The sequence below is a fragment of the Amblyomma mixtum genome, chromosome 9 (assembly GCF_055824585.1).
Source record: "Amblyomma mixtum isolate Tamu chromosome 9, ASM5582458v1, whole genome shotgun sequence".
Taxonomy (NCBI): Eukaryota; Metazoa; Arthropoda; class Arachnida; order Ixodida; family Ixodidae; genus Amblyomma; species Amblyomma mixtum.
In genome coordinates, this window is record NC_143020.1 from 99,207,553 (window position 1) to 99,228,058 (window position 20,506).

Genomic DNA, 20,506 nt, shown 5'->3' on the forward strand with positions numbered 1-20,506 from the left:
TCGGCCGCCGCGTCCGGGATCGAACCCGCGTCTTTCAGGTCAGCAGCCGAGCGCCGTAACCACTGAGCCACCGCGGCGGAGCGTAATTATTAGAATCCACCCACGTCCAGCCACGTGGCTACAAAGGAAATTCTACATTGTCTGGTAATCGAACCACCACCGCCTGTCCGGGTCAGAGGCAGAAGCAATTTGACAAGATAATATAAGCCCGGGCTACACGGCTCCCGCACTAGCATTCCAATCTTAGGGATTTCAGATGCTTATAAGTTACTGCGCATAATATTCGCGGTACCATACAGCTCTGTGCTGACTATATATCCCTGGCAGGAAAAAGCACAGCGCAAAATAGGCAGGACTAAGAAGTGGACAGACACAGGCACTGACTCACGACTGATGATTTTATTGCTATGATGGCGCAATAAATAGGAGAACCTAAGCACAATCAACACGTGGCATTGCATCGTCAGCAAAACAGGAAGAAAGGAGGAGGTAAAACCAGCACTAGTCACTTAGCCGCTGAGATAATCAATTCCTCTTTAAGTGAGCCAAAGAGCTAGATGGCTTGCTCTAGGTGCGGCGACCTAGGTGCGGAGTGGGCGCGCCGTGGAGTAAGTGAGATGTCCACGTCCTGAAATATATCCTCTTTTTTTTTGCCTTCTCCTCCTTGGCGGCAAAAACCATCGCGCTCGACGCCATGTTTTCCAGCTGCCGAAAAGCGAGCCGTGGCGGTGGATATCGCTCGTTCTTGACGTCCAATGGCCTGGTACGTGCGAACGCAATATGGCGTTTACAGCCGCACCTCTTTCCTCTCGGCGCACAAAGTTGTGCTGTTACAAGCACTGACAGGCTACTCCGCCACGCACTTTTGAGGCGACATGGTGCACATGCACGCAACAACAACAGATGCCAAAAAGAAGACGCGAAGAATGAGCACATGCTTTCGCACGTCCATAGCACTTTTTGTTTTGCTCTTCGAGTGCGTTGGCATGCGGCGTTGGATCACGGTCACCTTATTGTAGCATGAGCGCATAGCTTTAAAGACCCATCGCTTAATCAATTGACCTTGGCTTAATCGTGAAGCCAGGTCCATGTGGTACTGTTGGGAGGATTTGCTCTGCGTGTCAGGATATGAGTTCAAATCTCCCGCCTTTAGGCTGATAGACGAAGGCAGAGCTTCTGAATGCAGCGGAGTGAAAATTGAGCATTTATCATACACTTCATCAGGCTTCCGCTTCCACAAAGCCACATTCTTATTCGATTTTCACGGACTTCTAAGCCGTCTTGAAAATGAATCTCTCTAGTGGTTGCTGCGTATGCGTCCCGTTGGCCATGCTCTGTTCATGTGTAGGCGTACAGCTCCATCGAGTTGTTTCGCCGGCAGCGTGCAGTAGCGTTTCTCGGTTTGCTCGGTTGCTGCGACAGCTTCGCTGTGTCTTGCATCTTCGCCTCGGGCAAGTACCGCATGTTTTACCGTCAGCAAATCTGTGCTAGCCTTTTTTATGTTTGATTTTTTTTTCTCCGCGACAAACAAGCGATAACGTCGCTCCCCGCTGGCGAGGAGGCGACGGCTGTGATTGCGGTAGGCGCGCAGGGCAAAGCAAAACAAGAAATACATTTGTGGCGCCGTTTTTATCGAACTAGAATCCTAGAATGCGCGCCGGTGCACCGGTCAAGCGGACCTGCATTCCCAAAGCAGCGCAGTAAAGCTGACGCCTTCGCCGACGGCGGTTCCTGTAAGTTACGGCTTCGATAACCACTTGCCGGCGACTATTAATTTGGTACGAAAGATTAGGTAGCTCCAAGAAAAACACCAAGACGTTCACCCCGTGTCGTGACGTGTAGTTATGGAAGGCCGGTTTGTAGCTGCGAGAGGGTCTTGTAAATAACAGTTCCTCTTCAGAGAGGATACGCCGATCTGACCGCATATATGCCGTTTTTTCCTGAGCGTTCGAACGGGTTAAGACAACGCCGTGGAAGTTCGCCTCGATTTGACTTGCTAATCACGTAGTTCCTGCCATGCATCCTCGATAGAGGAAAATCGTACCGTTTTAGCATTCATTAAACTAGTTCTGTGTGCAACCATTTTGGTTGTAGATTTGTCTTTTGTGTGTGTGTGTGTGTGTGTGTGTGTGTGTGTGTGTGTGTGTGCGTGTGTGTGTGTGTGCGTGCGTGCGTGCGTGCGTGCAACTCGCGCTTTGGTGAAATAGGAAATTCAGCAGTGCACAGGAGTGTCAGTCAGTCCTTGCTCCAAATGCGAACGTGGCTTCAATCTTTGAAAATTTTGTACCGTATATATTATGTATATATATTATATATATGTATATATTACCGTATATATTATGTTTATTAATGATACTCTTGATGCGAGCCTTTGTAAGAAGACGCACAGCTAGCTCATATTTTAAGACAGGAGCACCGTATTGTAGTGTCATTGTAGTGTCAAATAAATATACAGTGGATTTACGTGTTAGCATGTTAATTCAGGCAGCATTCAAAAGTACGCTTTTTTTTTCTATGATCAAGTGCAAGTGACTTAAATGTATCTGCAAATTATTTTTGCCATGTAGCACTGCCTTGGAAACACAGAAACTCAGAAACACAGAAACACAGAAATAGTTTTTGTAGTCACATCACTGTGTCATCCGGATCCATTGTGCAATAGCCCTCATGACATTGTGCTGATAAGTGCGTTGCACTCCTCCAGTGCAACTGTGCAGCACATATTGATAGCGTAGTTGATCTCTCTGAGTAAAACGATAAGTTCGCTTGAGTGGCTCGAAAGGATTTTTATTCTTTTTTCACCAAAAAATACGTCCTCCCTTGTTTGGGTTTCCCTCCTTTAGTGCTACCATGCGTACTCTGCTTTTTCAAGCTAAATTTTCAGTATATACTGAGCGATGTGGGAAGAACTTATGACTTCATTTCACGATGTGTGCAAACTACTGTGTATGCCAGTTTCTACATACATACCTTGCAGCGGATTTTTAAAATAAGTGTGGTTGTCGGCCAGAGTTCATACTATCACACCCTTCTGCAAGACGAGTTTGCGTTCTTTTGTTCGGCTAGTCAAATCTAATTTGCACTGCATGGCAACATCCGCATCAAAAACCTTTGTTAGTTACTCATTACACCGTGTGTTTCTGATACTGTATGTGCCTGCCGTAGTATGCGGCTATTATTATGCTTTTATCAAATTATTCTTTACATGCCCTCCAGTGCATTTTGCATTGCATTTTTCCATCTGTGTGTTTACATGCGCTGTCAATCATACCTTGCTTATCAATCTGCTTGCCACCCTCTGACCATACTAAGCTCACCCAGCGTTTTGTCACATCTTGACTGAAATGGAGGTATGAAGTATAAACTAGAAAAGTTGCAGTTCATTTCCCTCTTTAGCTAGCTGTCTCTTTATACATTGTGAGAATGCATATTTTTCCCTGAATACTTTCAAAGCAGACTGGAAAGCCTTGGAGGGATACATGCAATGACAACACTGCAGTAACTCATTGTTGCAAGCCATTTCAGTGTTGTGTCTTTACTGCCCTGACTTGTTTTCTTACGGGATTAACGAGTACACAGCAGATTGGGTACTCCTTACATTCGTTAGGTGGTGGACAACCAAAGGAAAAAAAAAATTGCCCTGCCTACATTGCCAATGGTACAATGGGCTGAACACTTCCCACAGTAGCCACATCTTTCAGGGTGGGGTTAGTGTTTAACGTTTAACTTGTTAAAGGATCTTAAAGTGCCTAAGAATCACAATGCAGTATGAGGCATGCCTCATTGGAGGGCCCCGGATGAATTTTAACCACCTAGCATATCATTCAACCTTTCATCTTGTGGTGTTTGTATCAAAGAGTGCTATCAATAATCCGCCAAAGCTGTAACGCACGAGGCTGAGTTGAAGAAGGCAGTGTTTTGTACGACTTTGCAGGTTTTATGTCTCCAGTCTCAGCTGCTTGAATAGCAGCTTCTATCCTCCACAGCTGCTTCTAAGATGAGTGAATGAGCATTAGTACCGTTGGTCCGATTTTGCAGCATCTGTAAGTGTAATAATGTTTGTGTCTCTTCTTGTCACAGCAGCTGTGAACAAAAATGCCTCCAGAAGCAATTGTCAACCTCTCAGGCAAGGTAGCCATCATAACAGGTGGGGAACCATTGCACTGCATGATTTTTCAACACGTCATTGAGGGAATCCTGCTTGTTGTACCCCTTCTGGCAAAGCGACTGTCATGAAACGTGCAATATTTTATGCGAAGCATACTACTTTAGCTACCAATTCAGCCCTTCACCGTGGTTATGCGCCTCCAAATCACGTGATACATGACGTCACACCACGTGACACGATGACATCACGGCAGTGGAGAAACGGGGGCCCACCTCGCGCCGTCGCTGTGGTTGTGCGCCTCCAAATCGCGTGATACATGACGTCACACCACGTGACACGATGACGTCACGGCAGTGGAGAAACGGGCGCCCACCTCGCGCCGTCGCTGTGGTTGTGCGCCTCCAAATCACGTGATACATGACGTCACACCACGTGACTTGATGACGTCACGACAGTGGAGAAACGGGGGCCCACCTCGCCCCGTCGCTGTGGTTGTGCGCCTCCAAATTACGCGACACGATGATGCTTTGCATTCTCCAGGCTTAACCAAGTTAAGACTCAGCCATTTTTTGTTTCGTATTGCTAACTCTGCACCCCCTTTGCATCAGCGGAAACTCAGGGGCTGTAAACAACTAGATGCCTTGAAACTTTGAAGTTGGGCTTTTGAAGTTTAATGACTGCAGGTTTGCTGGAAAGGGCAATGTCTTCATTATTGCTGGCAGGCTTCTTTTTAACTCCTAGCTCTCGAAACTTGCCACAAAATTTTTACTCCTTGCCGTACCATGTTGCTTTCATGACAACGGGCTCAAAGAACCTCAGCAGGATGTGTTCTTAATTGCTTGCTGCTAGTAATGCAGAGGTCTGTAATTTTATTTGACACATCTTTATATACATGAATTTTCCCTTCAGCATTTGTAGATGGTGTGCTGTGGAGAGCCAAATGGAATTGCTTGCTGTGTTGTGCATTGTATGAGATGTGTGGTTTGAGATGGGACCCTGCCTTTTTACAGTGTTTTTAAACATGCAAGCACGCAAAGAAGATAGCAATTTATTTTAACAATGAAGCTCATTCGTGCAGACTTGGGTGTGTGTTCTTTGCAGAGTTAAGTTATCCTTATCACAAACACGTGTATATTTTTTTCTTTTTGAGATTAGATGCTCTAGCATCACTTCAAATCTGCTTTGTGAGATTATTTATTTTATTTTATTTATTTGAACATACTGCTAGCCTCACATTTGAGGCCGTCGCAGGAGTGGGACATCACATACACTAAAATAACACAGGTCAAGTAAGTGTCAACACAAAGGCGATCGTAGTCCAACAAGGCAATATGCAATATACAAAAGGTAAAAGAAAATAGCAAAACAGGAGCAAGTAGCATATTTGAGGACTTCAGCATGGTAAAGAAAAAAAACTAAACAAGAAAAAAAAAACACAGTAACAATAATGCAGACAAGTTTTTAGGGAGCAAGAAATGAAACAATAGCTGCTGAAGAATGATACTGTTATAAGAAACGAGCAATAAGGTTAAAAAAATATAATAAGCGAGAGTCAGATAAGAAAGTCGGGATGTCATCGTCAGCAAGGAAAAAAAGAGTGCAAGAGTACAGCGCACCAGCATCGTAGTCGTTATTGCAAAACAAAGCGTGATATGTTGGCGATGAAATCTTTGAGTGATGCGCAGTTGACAGCATCGCAAGGCAGACTATTTCACTCACGGATTGCTTGTGGGGAGAAAGAGTACCTGAATATATCGTTGTGAAATCTGTACTCGGTTAAGTGCTTTTGGTGTTTTGTTCTGGTAATGCGCGTGTTTGACTTTATTAAGTACTTACTCGGGTCGATTTTCATACCACCATTAAGCAGAAGGAAAAGAAACTTGAGGCGCAGTAGTCTGGCTCGGTTATGTATAGTTGGAATGTCGGCTTGTCTTAAGAGCTGTGTAGGGGAGTCATGACGGCGATATTTGTTAAAAATAAATCTGACCGCTTTTCGTTGTACGCCCTCTAATCTTTCTATGTATTGTTTGCGGAAGGGGAGCCAACATATTATTCCATAGTCCATTATAGAGCGAACAAGTGAAGTGTATGCTAAGAGCTTAGTGTCGACTGATGCGGATTTAAGCGAGCGTTTAATCGAGTAGAGAGCTGCCAGTGCTTTATTAGTAATATAGGCTACCTGCTTGTTCCATTTAAAATGCGAGGAAATTATTACTCCTAAATATTTATATTCTTCCACTTTCCTTAACATCTGTCCTTGTAGATAATAAGGTAAATTTATTGCGCTCTCTTATTTGTTACTGTCATGCAAACCGTTTTTTCTACATTAATCGTCATCTGCCACGTTTCACACCATTGTGCTATGCTTTCAAGGGCACTATTTAGAATTGCTTGGTCTGCATGGCAGGTTATTTCTTTGTAAATGATGCAGTCGTCTGCAAACATTCTTACTGTTACGTTAGTGCTATTATGCAGGTCGTTGATAAAATGAAGAAAGAGGACAGGGGCCAGAACAGAGCCTTGTGGCACGCCAGACATCACATCGCCGCAATCTGAAGAGTGCCCTTTAAAGTGTACATATTGGCGCCGGCCTGTAAGGTAGCCTTTCAGCCATTTGATAATGTTATTGTCACCGAGATAATGGAAAAGTTTTGGGAGGAGCTTCAAATTCAAATAGAAATTGCCGTTCCTTTGTAGCATCTATGGTGAGGGGATAATTGCTTTTAATTCCACTTACTGCAAGACTTATATGGGGTCCGAAAACAATTCTAGTCAGCCTTTTGAACAAAGTCCCATCATTTCAAGACCAATTTGATTGCATCATCAGGGGTGTCTGGAGCAGCGTGGCACAGTAACTTTTAAGTGAGCCAACCTTTCTTACAGTTGGTAGGTCGCCATGCTCCACACATTACTGACTCAATGTTCTACTGTAATTGGTGTTTCTAGACGCTGCCATTTCAGTTAATCCTGGAGAATTGATTAAATTGATCATCGGATGTGATGCCTTTCTTTAAGAGGTTGACTGGAACCATTTTTGTTTGCATTGATTTTTACTTAGCAAGGTAGATTTCCAAATGTTTGCTGTTAATGTACATGCCATGCTCCGTTGACTGAAGGTCACTGAAGCATTGTTGGAGGCTAGTTCTGTATCATGCCATGGATATAGACAGATACAGATGAACCCCGTTAAGTGGAATTCTGTGATAAGTCAAACATTTGAGGAGCCTTTGCTTAGTTTTAATGAGCACAATTGCAATAAATATGAGTTTACAAGAACCAAAAATTTCTGATTATGGATAGCCCAATGCAGTGTAAACACAAACTTGTCGTGCCATACTGACTGGCTTTCCTTAGCCGCAATTAGCCATTTATTTTGGGTCGCGTTACTTTGTGTACTAAAACGCAACGCAGTAAAAAGATAACATAAATAGCCGAGAGCATAATTGCATTGGGCATGTGTGGGGAAATGCCATTTGTGCCTGATAAGGACTGTTGTGTGCTGTGAGTGGCCTTGTTTATGACATGTACTGGAGCACATTCTGATCCTTGAACAGTGTAAGTCATCACAGGAATGTGAAGGCTGTGAGAAGAATTTAGCAGGCAGATGCTCTTCTGTGTGTCAAAACGTTATATGTGATAAAAAAAGTCTAAAACCGAGGACAACTGGCTGTCTGACTGCAAGTTCTGTGTAGGATTGCTGAAAATATTCCCCCTTAGAGGAAAAAATAGCGCGAAGGGTACACGAAGGACTGACAGGAAAACGCAGACAAGTGTTCTCTTTGCACTATTTTTTCGTCATGAACGTAAACCACCTCGCCCAACTTTTGGTTTTCCTCCTCAGAGCATATAAAGAGACTGTGTACATAATTTAAAGTGAGTCATAATTGAAAAGTTACCTTTCAAAGCTATGAAGTGTGCAGGTCTAGTCAAGAATGGCAGAAAATAGTATAAACATCAAGTATATATGATTAGTCAAAACTCCTCAAGCCACACTCGTCAAGAATGGCAGAAAATGATGCAAACATCAAGTATAAGGTTAGTCAGAACTCCTCAAGCCACAAGTTTTTCTTTTGATGTTCAATGGGGCATTTATGACTCATATCCCACAAAGCTGACAGTCTTTGGTGGTCGAGGAGAAATTTCATGCTCACCCCTGAAGACCTTGGCAGCTTTATATGTGTTGGAAGTGCCCAGTTGTACAGCTTAAAAGCAGACACCGATGTCGGGGGCTTTTCGATCAACCATGTTCATGTGGGGACTCATCACACTTTTTTGGCAGTGTTCCGGGGTGAGCAGGTTCATTAGCTACAGCTGATAAGTTGTTTCTAAAAAAAGAATTAACTCTTAATGACTCTATTTTTCATCATTAAAAAAGATATATACCATGTTTCTTGCGTATTTCTCTGAGAACTGCGTTGTGCTACCGTCTCTACTGAATTTTTGAGTGGTTGAATTTTTCACTTTTGCTGTTACTTTTGGATTACGTAGTGTTTTTCTGTGCCTTGAAAATAAACTTTCTCTTCCTTACTGGAGACGTCTTTTGCCAATATTTAACAACAACAACGATCGTGTTGGACATGTGTGCACCTTCCGCTTTGGCAGGTGCAACTTCGGGTATCGGCTGGAGCACGGCCAAGCTGTTTGCAAGGCTTGGCGCACGGTTATCTCTCACTGGCAGGAGAGAAGACAAGCTGAACGCGATCGCAGAAAAGTGCCAGGAGTACATGCCCCCTGACACTAAGGTAGGTATCCTGCATTTCTCCTGTCCGCTATTCTGATCCTGCCCTTACTGAAGTGGCGGGAAAGTATTGAGCGCCGACCAATCTTGTTCCCGGGCATCGTCTACGGGATTCCTTGCGCTGGTTGTGAACATGTGTACAGTGGTGAGTAGCCTTGTCTAGAGCGCTCGGGCGGTGCACTTCCTTGCAAACAAATCCAGATTTTGTGGCAGCCTCTAGGGTCCAGCTGCAACGCTCGCACGGAAGTAGCGCCAGATAGCCTCGTAAACAAAGCAGGCACGAAAACTTTGCCCTGTAATGAGGGGCTGCTCTCCAATTTCGGTTTTTGTTACCAAGTGCGCACTGCTCAAGTGCTCTAGACAAGGCTGCTCACCACTGTACTTCAGCGAAACGGGCAATTTCAAGAAGAGATTGCAACAGCACAACAGTGATGTCAGCAAGAAGCACGTGACAACAAATGCGCTGGCTGAACATGTGCGCTTTCAGTGAACATTAAAGAACCTCAGGTGATCGAAATTTCTGGAGCCCTTCACTACGGCATCCTCATAGCCTGAGTAGCTTGGGGAGGTTAAGCCCCAATAAACAAACAAAAAACAAACATGCAGTCTCTTCGGCCACCACATCAACTGGGATGACGCAGTGATAATTGAAAAAGAAAAGAACAAAACAACAAGACTTTACTTGGGATACCTGCATATTCAGACAACGGCACACACGCTCAATCACAACGAAGGCAGTCTACCCCCAATGGACACACGCTGTTTACGTCACATCATGAAGCCTATTTAAGGGGGGACGCTGATCTTAGACCTATTTTTCTTATTTTTAGTGCAATCCTAATGAAACTGTACCACCTTGCTCAGTTTTTTATACTGATTTCAACAATGAAATTACCTTTCTCATAAATTAGTTGGTTCCCAAGATAATTAATTTTAATTAGTCATTCATTAGTACCTCGGTGCAAAAAAAACTGCTCAATGAAAAATCATTTTTAATCCAGGGCTACATAGTATGGTGACTGAAGAGTGCAATAATCAAAACCATTTTTCCATTTTACCCTCATTAGTAATCTTACAGCATTTGGAATATCAATGTTCAAGGTGTGAATGTAGTGCATCAATAAACTTTGTGAAATTACAAATTTTTGAAGTGCGATTGAACAAACCTGCTTCTATTATTGCACACACTGTGCCTTCAGCTTCCCTTAGCAAACAGTATGACATCTCTATCTGTCCTGGATGTTGAGATATCGACGTGCTAAGACTGCCAGAGGTCAAAAATTTTCATGCCATTAAATTGTCGACTCCTGCATAAATTCAGCCCACACAATGATCTGAATTTAATATTATGGTCAAAATGTTGATTTCTTGAAGGAAAAAATGGTACAGTTGGAAAATAATAGCTGTAGATTCCACAAATCTCATTTTTTGAAAATTGATTTTTCGGTCACTTTTTGGTCTCAAAGACCAGTGTCCCCCTTTAATCAACATTTGCTTCCATCCCTTCATTGTGAATAAGGTCCCCCGTAGCGGAGCTGAAACGTCTTTTATTTTAACAAGATTGGCTGGCACTAAATACTTTCCTGCCATGAACATTCCCGACCAGATGACTCTCCGTCAAACCCTGGATTTCATGTTACGGAACTATTCCTGAGAGAATATTCCAAAACATCAGCCAGCCTTTCTGTTTTGTGCAACGCCCTAGCGTGTGCCACGGGGTGTTGTAGGTGACGGTAATCGCTTATATTGCTGGAGCCTGTGGAAGCGTTGCCAGAGTACCGCATTCCTCCGCTTTTGTGCCTCCGGATTTGGAAGTTATATGGCTGCTGCTTCCTAGCGGTTCCAATACAACAATTGCTTTTGTGATGCCATGCATATCTGCCCTTGCGACAGTGCCAGGTGAGAGTGATTGAGTTATGTTGAAGTTAATATTAGGGAAATGCGTGATCTTGATCGTTCAGGCAGATTTATGCCAGAAAAACACAAAGCTTCCTTGAGCTAAAGTGCTTATTTGCTGCAGTTAAGGATTTAATTGAGGAAATTGTGGTACCAGGTAAATCTGGGGAGCTGATTTGCAGTGCTCACCAAAGAATGGGAACAGTCCTGATTTCGGCATTCCACCGTGTAGCTACAAGATATGATGATAAAGTGTGGAACTTGGTCTTTTGCTTAAAACTTTCTTATAGTATATGGTAGTTTGAATTTCATGCAGTTTACTATTTTTTGCCTTTATTACTCCTTAGTATGACTGAGGTAAAGACGCACCAAGCATTACTTATGTAGACGCTGTCTTCATTACAGATTCTCCAAACTCCTGGCGATTTAATTGACACCAAGTTAGCAGAAACTTTGGTAGAAACGACTAGTAAGAAATTTGGCAAAATCGACATCCTGGTAAGTGGACATCTTGGCTTTTGGTCATTTGCGCCTGGCATCGTCCATTCCATTGCAACAAATCCTTTCTTTTGCCTCTTCCAGGTCAATTGTGCGGGCATAATAGGAAATGGAAGCATCGAAACTACGTCTCTCGATCAGTACGATGAAATGTTTGCCATTAATGTTAGGTATGTCATCGGATCTTCATGGCTTCTTTGTGGATGTGCTAAAATTTTATACGATTTCCTCCAGCGTATGGAACACATTACATGATTGCACAATGCACACTCTCTGCATCAAGTTGCATTAGAAGTCACTTCGTTCTCTTGGCTGTCTGAATTGAAGTTTGTTTCATCCATAAGGGCCACCTTTAATAGTTTAGTTATTTTGCTGAGTGGTATTAGTGAAACTTAGGTTTAGACTTGCTTGATGACTAACAATGGATGGAGGTCTCAAAGATTTTTTTTGTACTGCATTCTTAGCTCATTTGGCTGTCTATATACACGTCTAGCAGTTCTTTATGTTGTAATTTTTTCCCTGTAGTGACTCCATAAGGGGCTTTTGATTATCTTAGGAACCAGTCGATGTACCGTATCCGTTAACTAATAAGGACTTGTTTGAAATCAGCTCAGAAAAGCTGTAATGCTTTTGAATTTCAGCAAAGTTTGCCCAAAAGCAAAAGAAGTTCGCTTCAAGAGCAGCGGGTACCCCTTTAATGGCTCATAAGTTGTCCAGAATTGGGCTAGATATTGCTTTCATAAAGCACTTGTTTCTATTAAAGGTGTTTAGCTTTTGTACTATTCTTTATTTTTTTCCCTTTTGCTTACTATGGTGTAACACTTCTCTTATCTGCTCTTCACGTGTAGCTCTCGTACAACACTTCTAACTTCAGTTTATCACTTCGATGGGCTAATAAGTGCCTGAGGAACTACTCCGTAAAGCAGCAATCTTTTGCACGTCATAGACAGGGATTGTCACAGGGCCCTTTTGTGTTGTCATTTCTGGAATTTTTTTTTTTTTCTTGCAGGTCAGTCTTCCACCTGATGTCGCTAGCTGTGCCACACCTAATCATGAGCAAAGGAAATGTCGTCAACGTCTCTAGTGTGACCGGCATGAGATCGGTACGACCTTGGTTCATACGCCCTTCTTGTTAACAAATAAAATAAGTAAAAACGCTGATGAAGGTCAGCGTAATTACGGTCGAGCCAACTTATAACAGCCGTAGATATAACGAATGTTTCCTTTTTATGAGCGTGCATGGTGCTGCCGTCGTATTATGCATTAGGGCAACGGCAGTTCGTCCCTGATACAGTGAACAACTGCGGCCATACCACTGTGTTATAGCGAACTAGGAGGCGCTGTAAATTCGCCCCCGAAGTTGAAACACTCCAGCAAGTGAGAAAACCAAAGATCATCTCTCAGACCCCATGACACTGCCCTGGAAAAAACATCACGACCTAAAAAAAGCAATAAAAAGGTGGCATTGAACTCGAGATAATTACTGGCCAAACACACATGGGTTATCTACAAGGACAATCATTGCCTGCGTTTGCATGTGCTGGCTAAGCAAAGCTTCCGAAGTGGGGGCAGAAGCTTGGTGTGTGCGAGGCAGGGATAGTGTCAAAAGCAAAGCTACTACCATATTTTTCGGTGTATAAGACGCACCCTTGTATAAGACACACCTGCCATATATGCAAGCTGTCACTGAAAAAGTTCGTATATAAGACGCACCCGTGTATAAGACGCACCCCAGTTTACCCAGTTAGGCTAGTGAGGCTTAATTAAACACGCTTGCGCGACTATCGCGAAATGCACCATACCTGTGAGCAATTCTTAAGCAACGCTAAGTGATCGAAAAAGGCAACACTCACGCCATACCCGTCCACGTTTTAGCAAAAAAGAAAGAAAAATCGATACAGCTCCCCATATGTCCATAACAACATTTTATTTCTACTTGAAACCTTCGAAGTCTTCATCTTCAGATGCGCTATCAAAAGTTTCACCCATTTCTGGAAGCAACTCGGCTGAAACATTCATTACGTACACGGAGCAAAAAAGGTTGCAAAGGGTGACTAAAAAAGAATGCCGGCTTGTATTGACAGTGGCGAGAAGCGCGATTGTCACCATCTTTTGGCACTTCTCATTACTTTTGCTTGTGGCCTCCGAAACAGCCGCGCGTTTGTGATCCCGGAAGTCGTCATCCCCGCCGTTTCATGATAAAGATCACCTAGAATGTCGCGCACGGCGGTCCCGGTATTGAAGTATTAACCTTGTTACAACCGCGTTATTGGTAGTGATATTTTTTCGGTGAAGAAAGCTTGAGCATGAACCGGAGTAATTGATGAACTCGCAAAAAAAAAAGATTAAAAATTCGCATATAAGATGCACCCTTGTATAGGACGCACCAGCAAGATTTTCGAAAAAAAGCCGTGTCTTATACACCGGAAAATACGGTATGCTTTGTCGTGGATCAAGTAATGAGAGCAGTTCAAGAAGTTTGAACGCTTTGCTGGCCACTATGTGGTATGCATCTCCTGACCAATCGGTTTCACCTTTTGCACGTGTACGGGCAGTGCCAGATATCAGGCAGTTCAGCTGACACAGTCTGTGTATACGTGCGTTGCACTATTTTGGTCGCTGCCTAGGCCCAGGAACGATAGTTGGTGCTATTGAAAGCATGTGATCAGACACTCTTAGATTAGATTTGTAGTAATGCATCCTTGACGCGTAGCTGATCGGATGTTGCCTTGGATGATTGTTTGTGCGGACAGCATCGCAGAGCCTTGCTCCGACGGAGCTATTGTATGCAAAGTAAGAGCACTCCTCTACCGTTAAGAATCTGGTTAGTGTGACCGACTTGCCACCAGCTGCTGTGGACGCTTTAACCACGATTAGTTACATCGCATCGCTAAAGCAGATTGTTAGCAGCAAGGGTTTTGGTGAGGAGAGCATGATTGCCTGGAGATCCTGGAAAACACCGCATTGGGATCTGCTTTGAAGAAACAAACGCGCATGATGCAGTTTTCTAAAAAGAAATGGGACTTTTGCTGGAGTTAGTATTTGTGGCTGTAATATGAATTATTGAATACAACAAACAATATAATATAATTATTGAATACAACAAACGCAATCTGCATGACGGCCAATGGCGTTTTAAGTGGGCTCAACTGTATTAAGAAAATCTAACAGTTGAAAAAATGCTATGTGGAAGAGCAGGTAAATTATTTTGCAGCCATTGTTATTTCTGTTGTTAGATAATGACAAACTTGAAGAAAGGCCTACAACCAGTGTTGTCATTGCAGGTTATAAAGCAGTATCCAGCTTGTTGGGTGTCTAGTCATTTTACCTTTTTTAGGTACTCGTTCAGGTGGCGGGGGGGTACTGCACTTTCAGCGAAGAATCAGACGTTACTGGGCAGTAGCTTATTTATTACTGGCTAGTTGATTACTGAACTTAGATGTCTCAAAGAATGCTGCAGCAAACTCAAGGCAGCTATAAAGTATATACATATATATCCAACGGAATGCTTATTCCAGCAGTGTATTCCTGTCTCTTTGGCGGTGTTGTGTGTTTTACACTGAAGGTTATTCTCTTTGTATGTGGTAGCTCTTGACCAAGATGGATAAAAAGTAAATGGAAAGAACGGCTTGCAGTGGTACCTTATGTGTCGGCTTGTAGGAAACTCACAGTTCATCTCAGCTCTGCACGCACAAATTGTATCAAGCCTAAAATATTTTTCTTTACTATTTCTACTAGTTTTCTTCACCTAAACTGGGCTGTTTGGATGAGTATTGTGATTTCGAAATAGCAAAGGCAGTAGTCGTCGTTTACCAGCGCACAAGCAGCTGGTTTATGCATAGCAGCTGAAGGTGCTAATCTTTGGCATTCAGGGGGTGGTTTGTGCTTTCTCCTTTTCAGCAAATATAATCTTGTCGATGCCTGCTGGTATGTTGTGTGCAGTCATTAAACCACAAGTGCCTTCCGTTTTTCTTCTGTCCAGTTTCCGAATGTCCTGGCGTACTGTATGTCTAAAAGCGCTGTAGATCAACTGACCCACTGCTCTGCTCTAGGTAAGCTCATTCTTCAGTGCAATGTCAGGTTGTGAGTCAAGTGCCTCTTTTAAGTCAGTTCAAGGCCTGAAAACTATGGACCATGCATTGTAACCAAGGTGTAGTTTTTCAACCAGAGTGAATTTGTTTCGCTTTTGTGTCCACTCTAATCAGGCATTTTGCCATGGGGCGGATTCTTGAACACCTGATGTTATTGTCCCCGCCGCGGTGGCTTAGTGGTTACAGCACTCGGCTGCTGACCCGAAGGATGCGGGTTCGATCCCGGCCGCGGTGACTGAATTTTGATGAAGGCGAAATTCTAGAGGTCCATGTGCTGTGCGATGTCAGTGCACGTTAAAGAACCCCAGGTGGTCGAAATTTCCGGAGCCCTTCACTACGGCGTCCCTCATAGACTGAGTTGCTTTGGGACGTTAAACAACAAGAAACCAAACCAAACCAAACCTGATGTTATTGGATGTGTGGAAAGTCGCTCCGTACTATGCTTGCCTCATTCAGAAATGAATTGGAGAACACTGGGGCTTAATGTAATATCGGTGGAAGAGTTTGCGACTGCAGTTCTAGTATTGAGCTAAGGCTGAAGGTTTCCCCTGCAAGTCTCTGCTTCCCTTTGGAACATACTTAGCTGACATGAACGGAATTGTCGAGAGAATGTAAATGACAACATATTCTTGATGAGAGCTCCAAGGATGCAATATTGCTGAGGAACAGTAGAGGTCGTCTTCCATGGTGCACCAAATTTTCACAAACAGCAAAACATGAATCAGAAAAACACGTGCCAGTCATTTCTAGCCTCACATGCCCGCTTCTTCCCACTTTGGCCGAGCACTTCTGCCAGTACTGTAATCTATGCTTTCATTTTGACAGGACCTGGGTTAGTTCCGGCCACCATGGCCGAGTTTTGATGGAAGTGAAATACAAAAAGTTCTTGCTTGCTGTGTGATATCAGCGTGCATTAAAGAACCCCACTTGGACGAAATTAACCCGGAGCCCTTGACTGCGACGTCCCTCACACTCCGTGTGTCTGTTTGGGACGTTAAATCCCACACTTTACTTATCAGAGCCTATTATCTTACACTAGTGGTCATCTGCACCGGGCGAGCTTGAAACTGTGATCTGTTTCGTGGGAAGGGAGTTTAATTGTTGTCATTGCTTTACTCTGAGGGACTGTGAAGCCTGTGAGTTTTGCCATCATGACTGATCCATCGTTTCGACTGAATTTCCGGACACCCTGTAATGCTTAGCAAGCAGTAACATGTGCAGAACATAGAAAATGTTGGCTGAATGCTGGCTATCCACGAACTAGAAGACTACACAGTCCATTTGCCGTATTGTGCATGAAGCACTATTGAAAGAAAAAGATTGGCATTTACATTGCTGTCCTAATACACATGCTCTTTCTACACCTGTCTTACTGACCCACCATGGTGGCTCAGTGGTTACGGCGCTCGGCTGCTGACCCGAAAGACGTCTGTTCAATCCCGGCCGCGGCGGCTGAATTTCGTTGAAGGCGAAATTCAAGAGGCTCGTGGGCTGTGCGATGTCAGTGCACGTTAAAAAACCTCAGGTGGTCGAAATTTCCGGAACCCTTCACTACGGCGTCCCTCATAGCCTTAGTTGCTTCGGGACATTAAACCCCAATAAACCAAACACCTGTCTTGCTCTGCTCAGTGAATGCACAGGTGTCTCGATACATTGCTCCATTATGTTAACGATTCACTTACTTTTTTTTCAACAGAATTGGCAAGCAACCAAGTGAGGGTCAACGCTGTAAAGTGAGTTCGGCTTAATCATATGCGCATTATTTCTGCTGGTATTGCTCATGAAAACATTGTTGCATATGGTACTAAGTACGTACACTGCTGTTTTGGTGCTGCAGGGCTAAATAAAAGCCAGTGCGTGCTGTGCTAATGGTGGATGAAGAGTTGCTAGCAAAGTTTGGGACGTGCGGGTGTGCAGAGAAAAATTTATGTTGGCTCAGTCATGCAGAGCAAGTCGCCCCAAATGACAGCACATATGATGGAACATGCATGCTTCATTCGGTAGGTTTAATACCAAGTGACAGGATTGGAATTTACTGCTGCTGTAAATTTTATTACACGCATTCTGTAAACTTTCAGTGGTGACTATACCTTATAGAAAGGTAAAGGAAAATCGGGCCGACAGAGTCGGATTAAATAGAGATGGATGAAACCAGTAAGTCCTTTCGGTGCTGGCATTCACAAGCGGCAGTTACAGTGAAGCATACTTTACGGAATGCTGTCTTCCATCAGTTGGAGTCGGGGCATTTTACAGAACAGCAGAACAGAAGGTTGTGATGGTGGTTTTGATGAATAGTACCTTATTTTCTACATTTTTGCAATGGTACATTCCAGCGTACTCTGAGCTCTTGATGCAGTCTGATGCATTATTGAGAAAATTGTTCTGTTATGCAGTGCCACTGGCATATGACATCTTGTGTAAGCTGTGACAGGACCCAGTTTGTTCTCGTTCTAATTTTTGTCCTTGTTTGCGTTTGTAACCAAACTTAACTTCAGTCTTCTTTCTTTATTTCTAGCCCTGGTGTAGTGATGACAGAACTGCAGAAGCGTGGAGGCATGTCAGAAGAGGCCTACCAAACGGTGAGTGTCACCGGAAGTGCTGCCGTACACTTGGCCGCAAAAGTTCAAGGGGCATGGGACTCTTGTAAAAGCTGAATTCCGCAGCAGCCAACATACACGCCAAAAAATTCGAGGAGGGGGGGGGGGGCACTTTGTTGACCTAAAGTGCAGTGGGGCGAAAGCCTTAAGTGCGGTGTTGCTGCCTGTGTCACTGATGTTAAGACGTTAAGCTTCGCCTCTAAGAGTGAAACGCGACAGCGTCTTGCAATGCTGTCCGGGAGTCCACAGCACGCCATTGCCCGTTAGGTTCTACGCCTTGCTCATCCGTAAATTGGTTTTTGAGGAAAGGAAATTATCTGTCTCGCATACCTCCATGGACACCTGAGCCTCACTGTAATGGGAAGGGAGGAAGATGGGAGTGAATGAAGACACCGCATTCACTAGAGGCCTTTGTTCATTCCAAACCATTGAGCTGGCATGGCGGAGTGGTTAGCATGCTCGTCTCGCACTCCGGAGACCCTGGTTCGATTCCCGAACTCGACCAATTTCCTACTCGGTTTTATTTTATCTGGCCTGATTAGAAAGGTTAATTAGGCTAATTGGGTGATTAAGCAATTAACTAAACTCATTCCCACTTACTTGGAGCATCCCTATACGATCCCTTCAATTGGTTGCATGGTTACTAGCCAAAGTACAATTGGCCCCGTTTGAAATTCGCGCTCTGTGACGTCACGACCATTTCGACCAATTGAAAAGCATGACATTTCTGTTGACAACACCTGCTTACAACGAGGAGGCATTAAAGGCTTCCGCCTTAAAAAACCAAATGGTGGTACAGCCTGCTCTTGTAACCGCCTGTGTGCTCGTCTCAATGCGGGCTGCTCACAGCTGTCGTGTTTCGTAAACTTGAAACTTTTTTGTTGGCTGGATGTACACCCACTGCCATAAGTTTATAGGGTGCAGTGCTGGGGATTGAAGTGTGCACTCTGTGTAAACTGTGCATTCACAATTAGTCTGCGTGCATCTATTCTGGCCAGCGTACAAAGATGATGTTGAGCGTAAGGTCCGTGGCCACAACAGTCGACTGCCATCAAGGCTTACAAGGCACTGTTTTGTTTTGTTTTTGAGACATACTGCCTTGATTGACAGATTGTGACTGTGTTTCCCGTTACTTCTCTCTTTCCTCTTTAATTCCCCTCATTCCCTTCCCCTGTGCAGGGTAGCCAACCGGAATCCTTTCTGGTTAACATCCCTGCCTTTCCCTCTCTCTATCTATCTCTATTTGACTGCAAGTGTACAGTCTTTGTCAAAAGTAACCAGGCTGCACGATTTGCTTCTAGCTTGTATAGTGGAGCCCCTGTGGCTTTCCTAAAGAACAAAAGGTGTTGGAAGGTAAGGAGAACCCCAGTCCTTGCCTTTAACGACCATTCCAGCTTCAGGGAAGCTGTAAGGGCTCCACTGTACGAGCTAGAAGCAAACCATGCAGCCTGGTTACTTTTGACAAAGACTGTCAAACTGTCAAAGACTTACTCTCACCTAACCATGTATAATAGCGTATTTACTCTCATAATTTGGGCACTTTTCTTTCCTAAAATTAAGGCATCGAAAAGGGGGTGTGCAAATTACGTGGAGGTTTCGCACATCCTAAAAAAAACAAAAAATTGCAAGAACCCAGTGATAGCTGGTAGGCTGTGCTTAATTTTCATTGGTGTTGCCATTAACGGCCCTCATTGTAAAAGGCCTATACACTGATACTCACCTATAGAGCAGAAACATGCAGGCCAACGAAAAGGGTTCAGCTTAAGTTAAGGACGACGCAGCGAGCTATGGAAAGAAAAATGATAGGTGTAACGTTAAGAGGACGGAAGTGGGCGGGGTGGGTGAGGGAACAAGCATGGGTTAATGGTATCCTAGTCAAAATCGAGGAAGAAATGGGCTTGGGCAGGGGATGTAATGCGAAGGCAGGATAACCGCTGGTCCTTAAGGGTAACGGAGTGCATTCCAAGGGAAGGCAAGCGTGTAGTAGGGGGCGGCAGAAATTTAGGTGGACGAATGATATTAAGAAGTTTGCGGGGATACAGGGGCCGTAACTGGCTAAGGACAGGGTTAAGTGGAGAGACATGGGAGAGGCCTTTGGCCTGCAGTGGGCAGAGTCAGGCTGATGATGATAGATGATGATGATGAAACATACTGATGGAGTTATGAGCCGTTATCACATTCTAGTGGCTTGTCTTTCCTTGTCATGTTCTCAGTTCCTGGAGCATTCGAAGACAACACATCCTCTGGGCCGGGTCGGAAATCCTGAAGAGGTGGCGAAAACTATCGCATTTCTGGCATCAGATGCTGCTTCCTTCATTACTGGAGTCACATTGCCTGTGGACGGTGGCCGGCACTTGACTTGTGCCAGATAACGCATGGTTTCATCACATCATGTGTTGGGGTCAAGTGCCGTCTTCTTTAAGGGCAACTGTTACGGTTGTTTTGCATCAAAAAGCTTTCATAGACATGGTTGAAGGCTGTTCCTCTGAGTTGGTCTCTGTTGAATGTATTTAAACGTACTGTTGCATTGAAAAGGCATTAAATATATACTTTCACATGGAAGCTTCTGTTTCATTTA

At 44.0% G+C, this 20,506-nt stretch overlaps 1 protein-coding gene across 6 annotated transcripts; it reads left to right on the forward strand.

Moving 5' to 3' along the window:
- Positions 1-1,339: 1,339 nt before the first annotated feature.
- LOC149330282 (uncharacterized) lies at positions 1,340-20,482 on the forward strand. 6 transcript variants are annotated; one of them, XM_089560891.1, is made up of 11 exons: positions 1,400-1,451; positions 1,642-1,733; positions 4,084-4,147; positions 8,711-8,850; positions 11,148-11,240; positions 11,325-11,410; positions 12,250-12,343; positions 15,223-15,292; positions 17,028-17,064; positions 17,847-17,910; positions 20,142-20,482. In XM_089560891.1, exons 3-11 carry the CDS (start codon positions 4,096-4,098, stop codon positions 20,298-20,300), a joined length of 795 nt encoding a protein of 264 aa, XP_089417017.1. In that variant the 5' UTR covers positions 1,400-1,451; positions 1,642-1,733; positions 4,084-4,095; the 3' UTR covers positions 20,301-20,482. The 6 variants fall into 6 exon arrangements, with proteins under 6 accessions (XP_089417012.1, XP_089417018.1, XP_089417017.1 ...); XM_089560890.1 differs by having other exon boundaries at positions 1,404-1,451; positions 4,081-4,147; XM_089560886.1 differs by lacking the exon at positions 1,642-1,733 and having other exon boundaries at positions 1,340-1,451.
- The last annotated feature ends 24 nt before the right edge of the window (positions 20,483-20,506 follow it).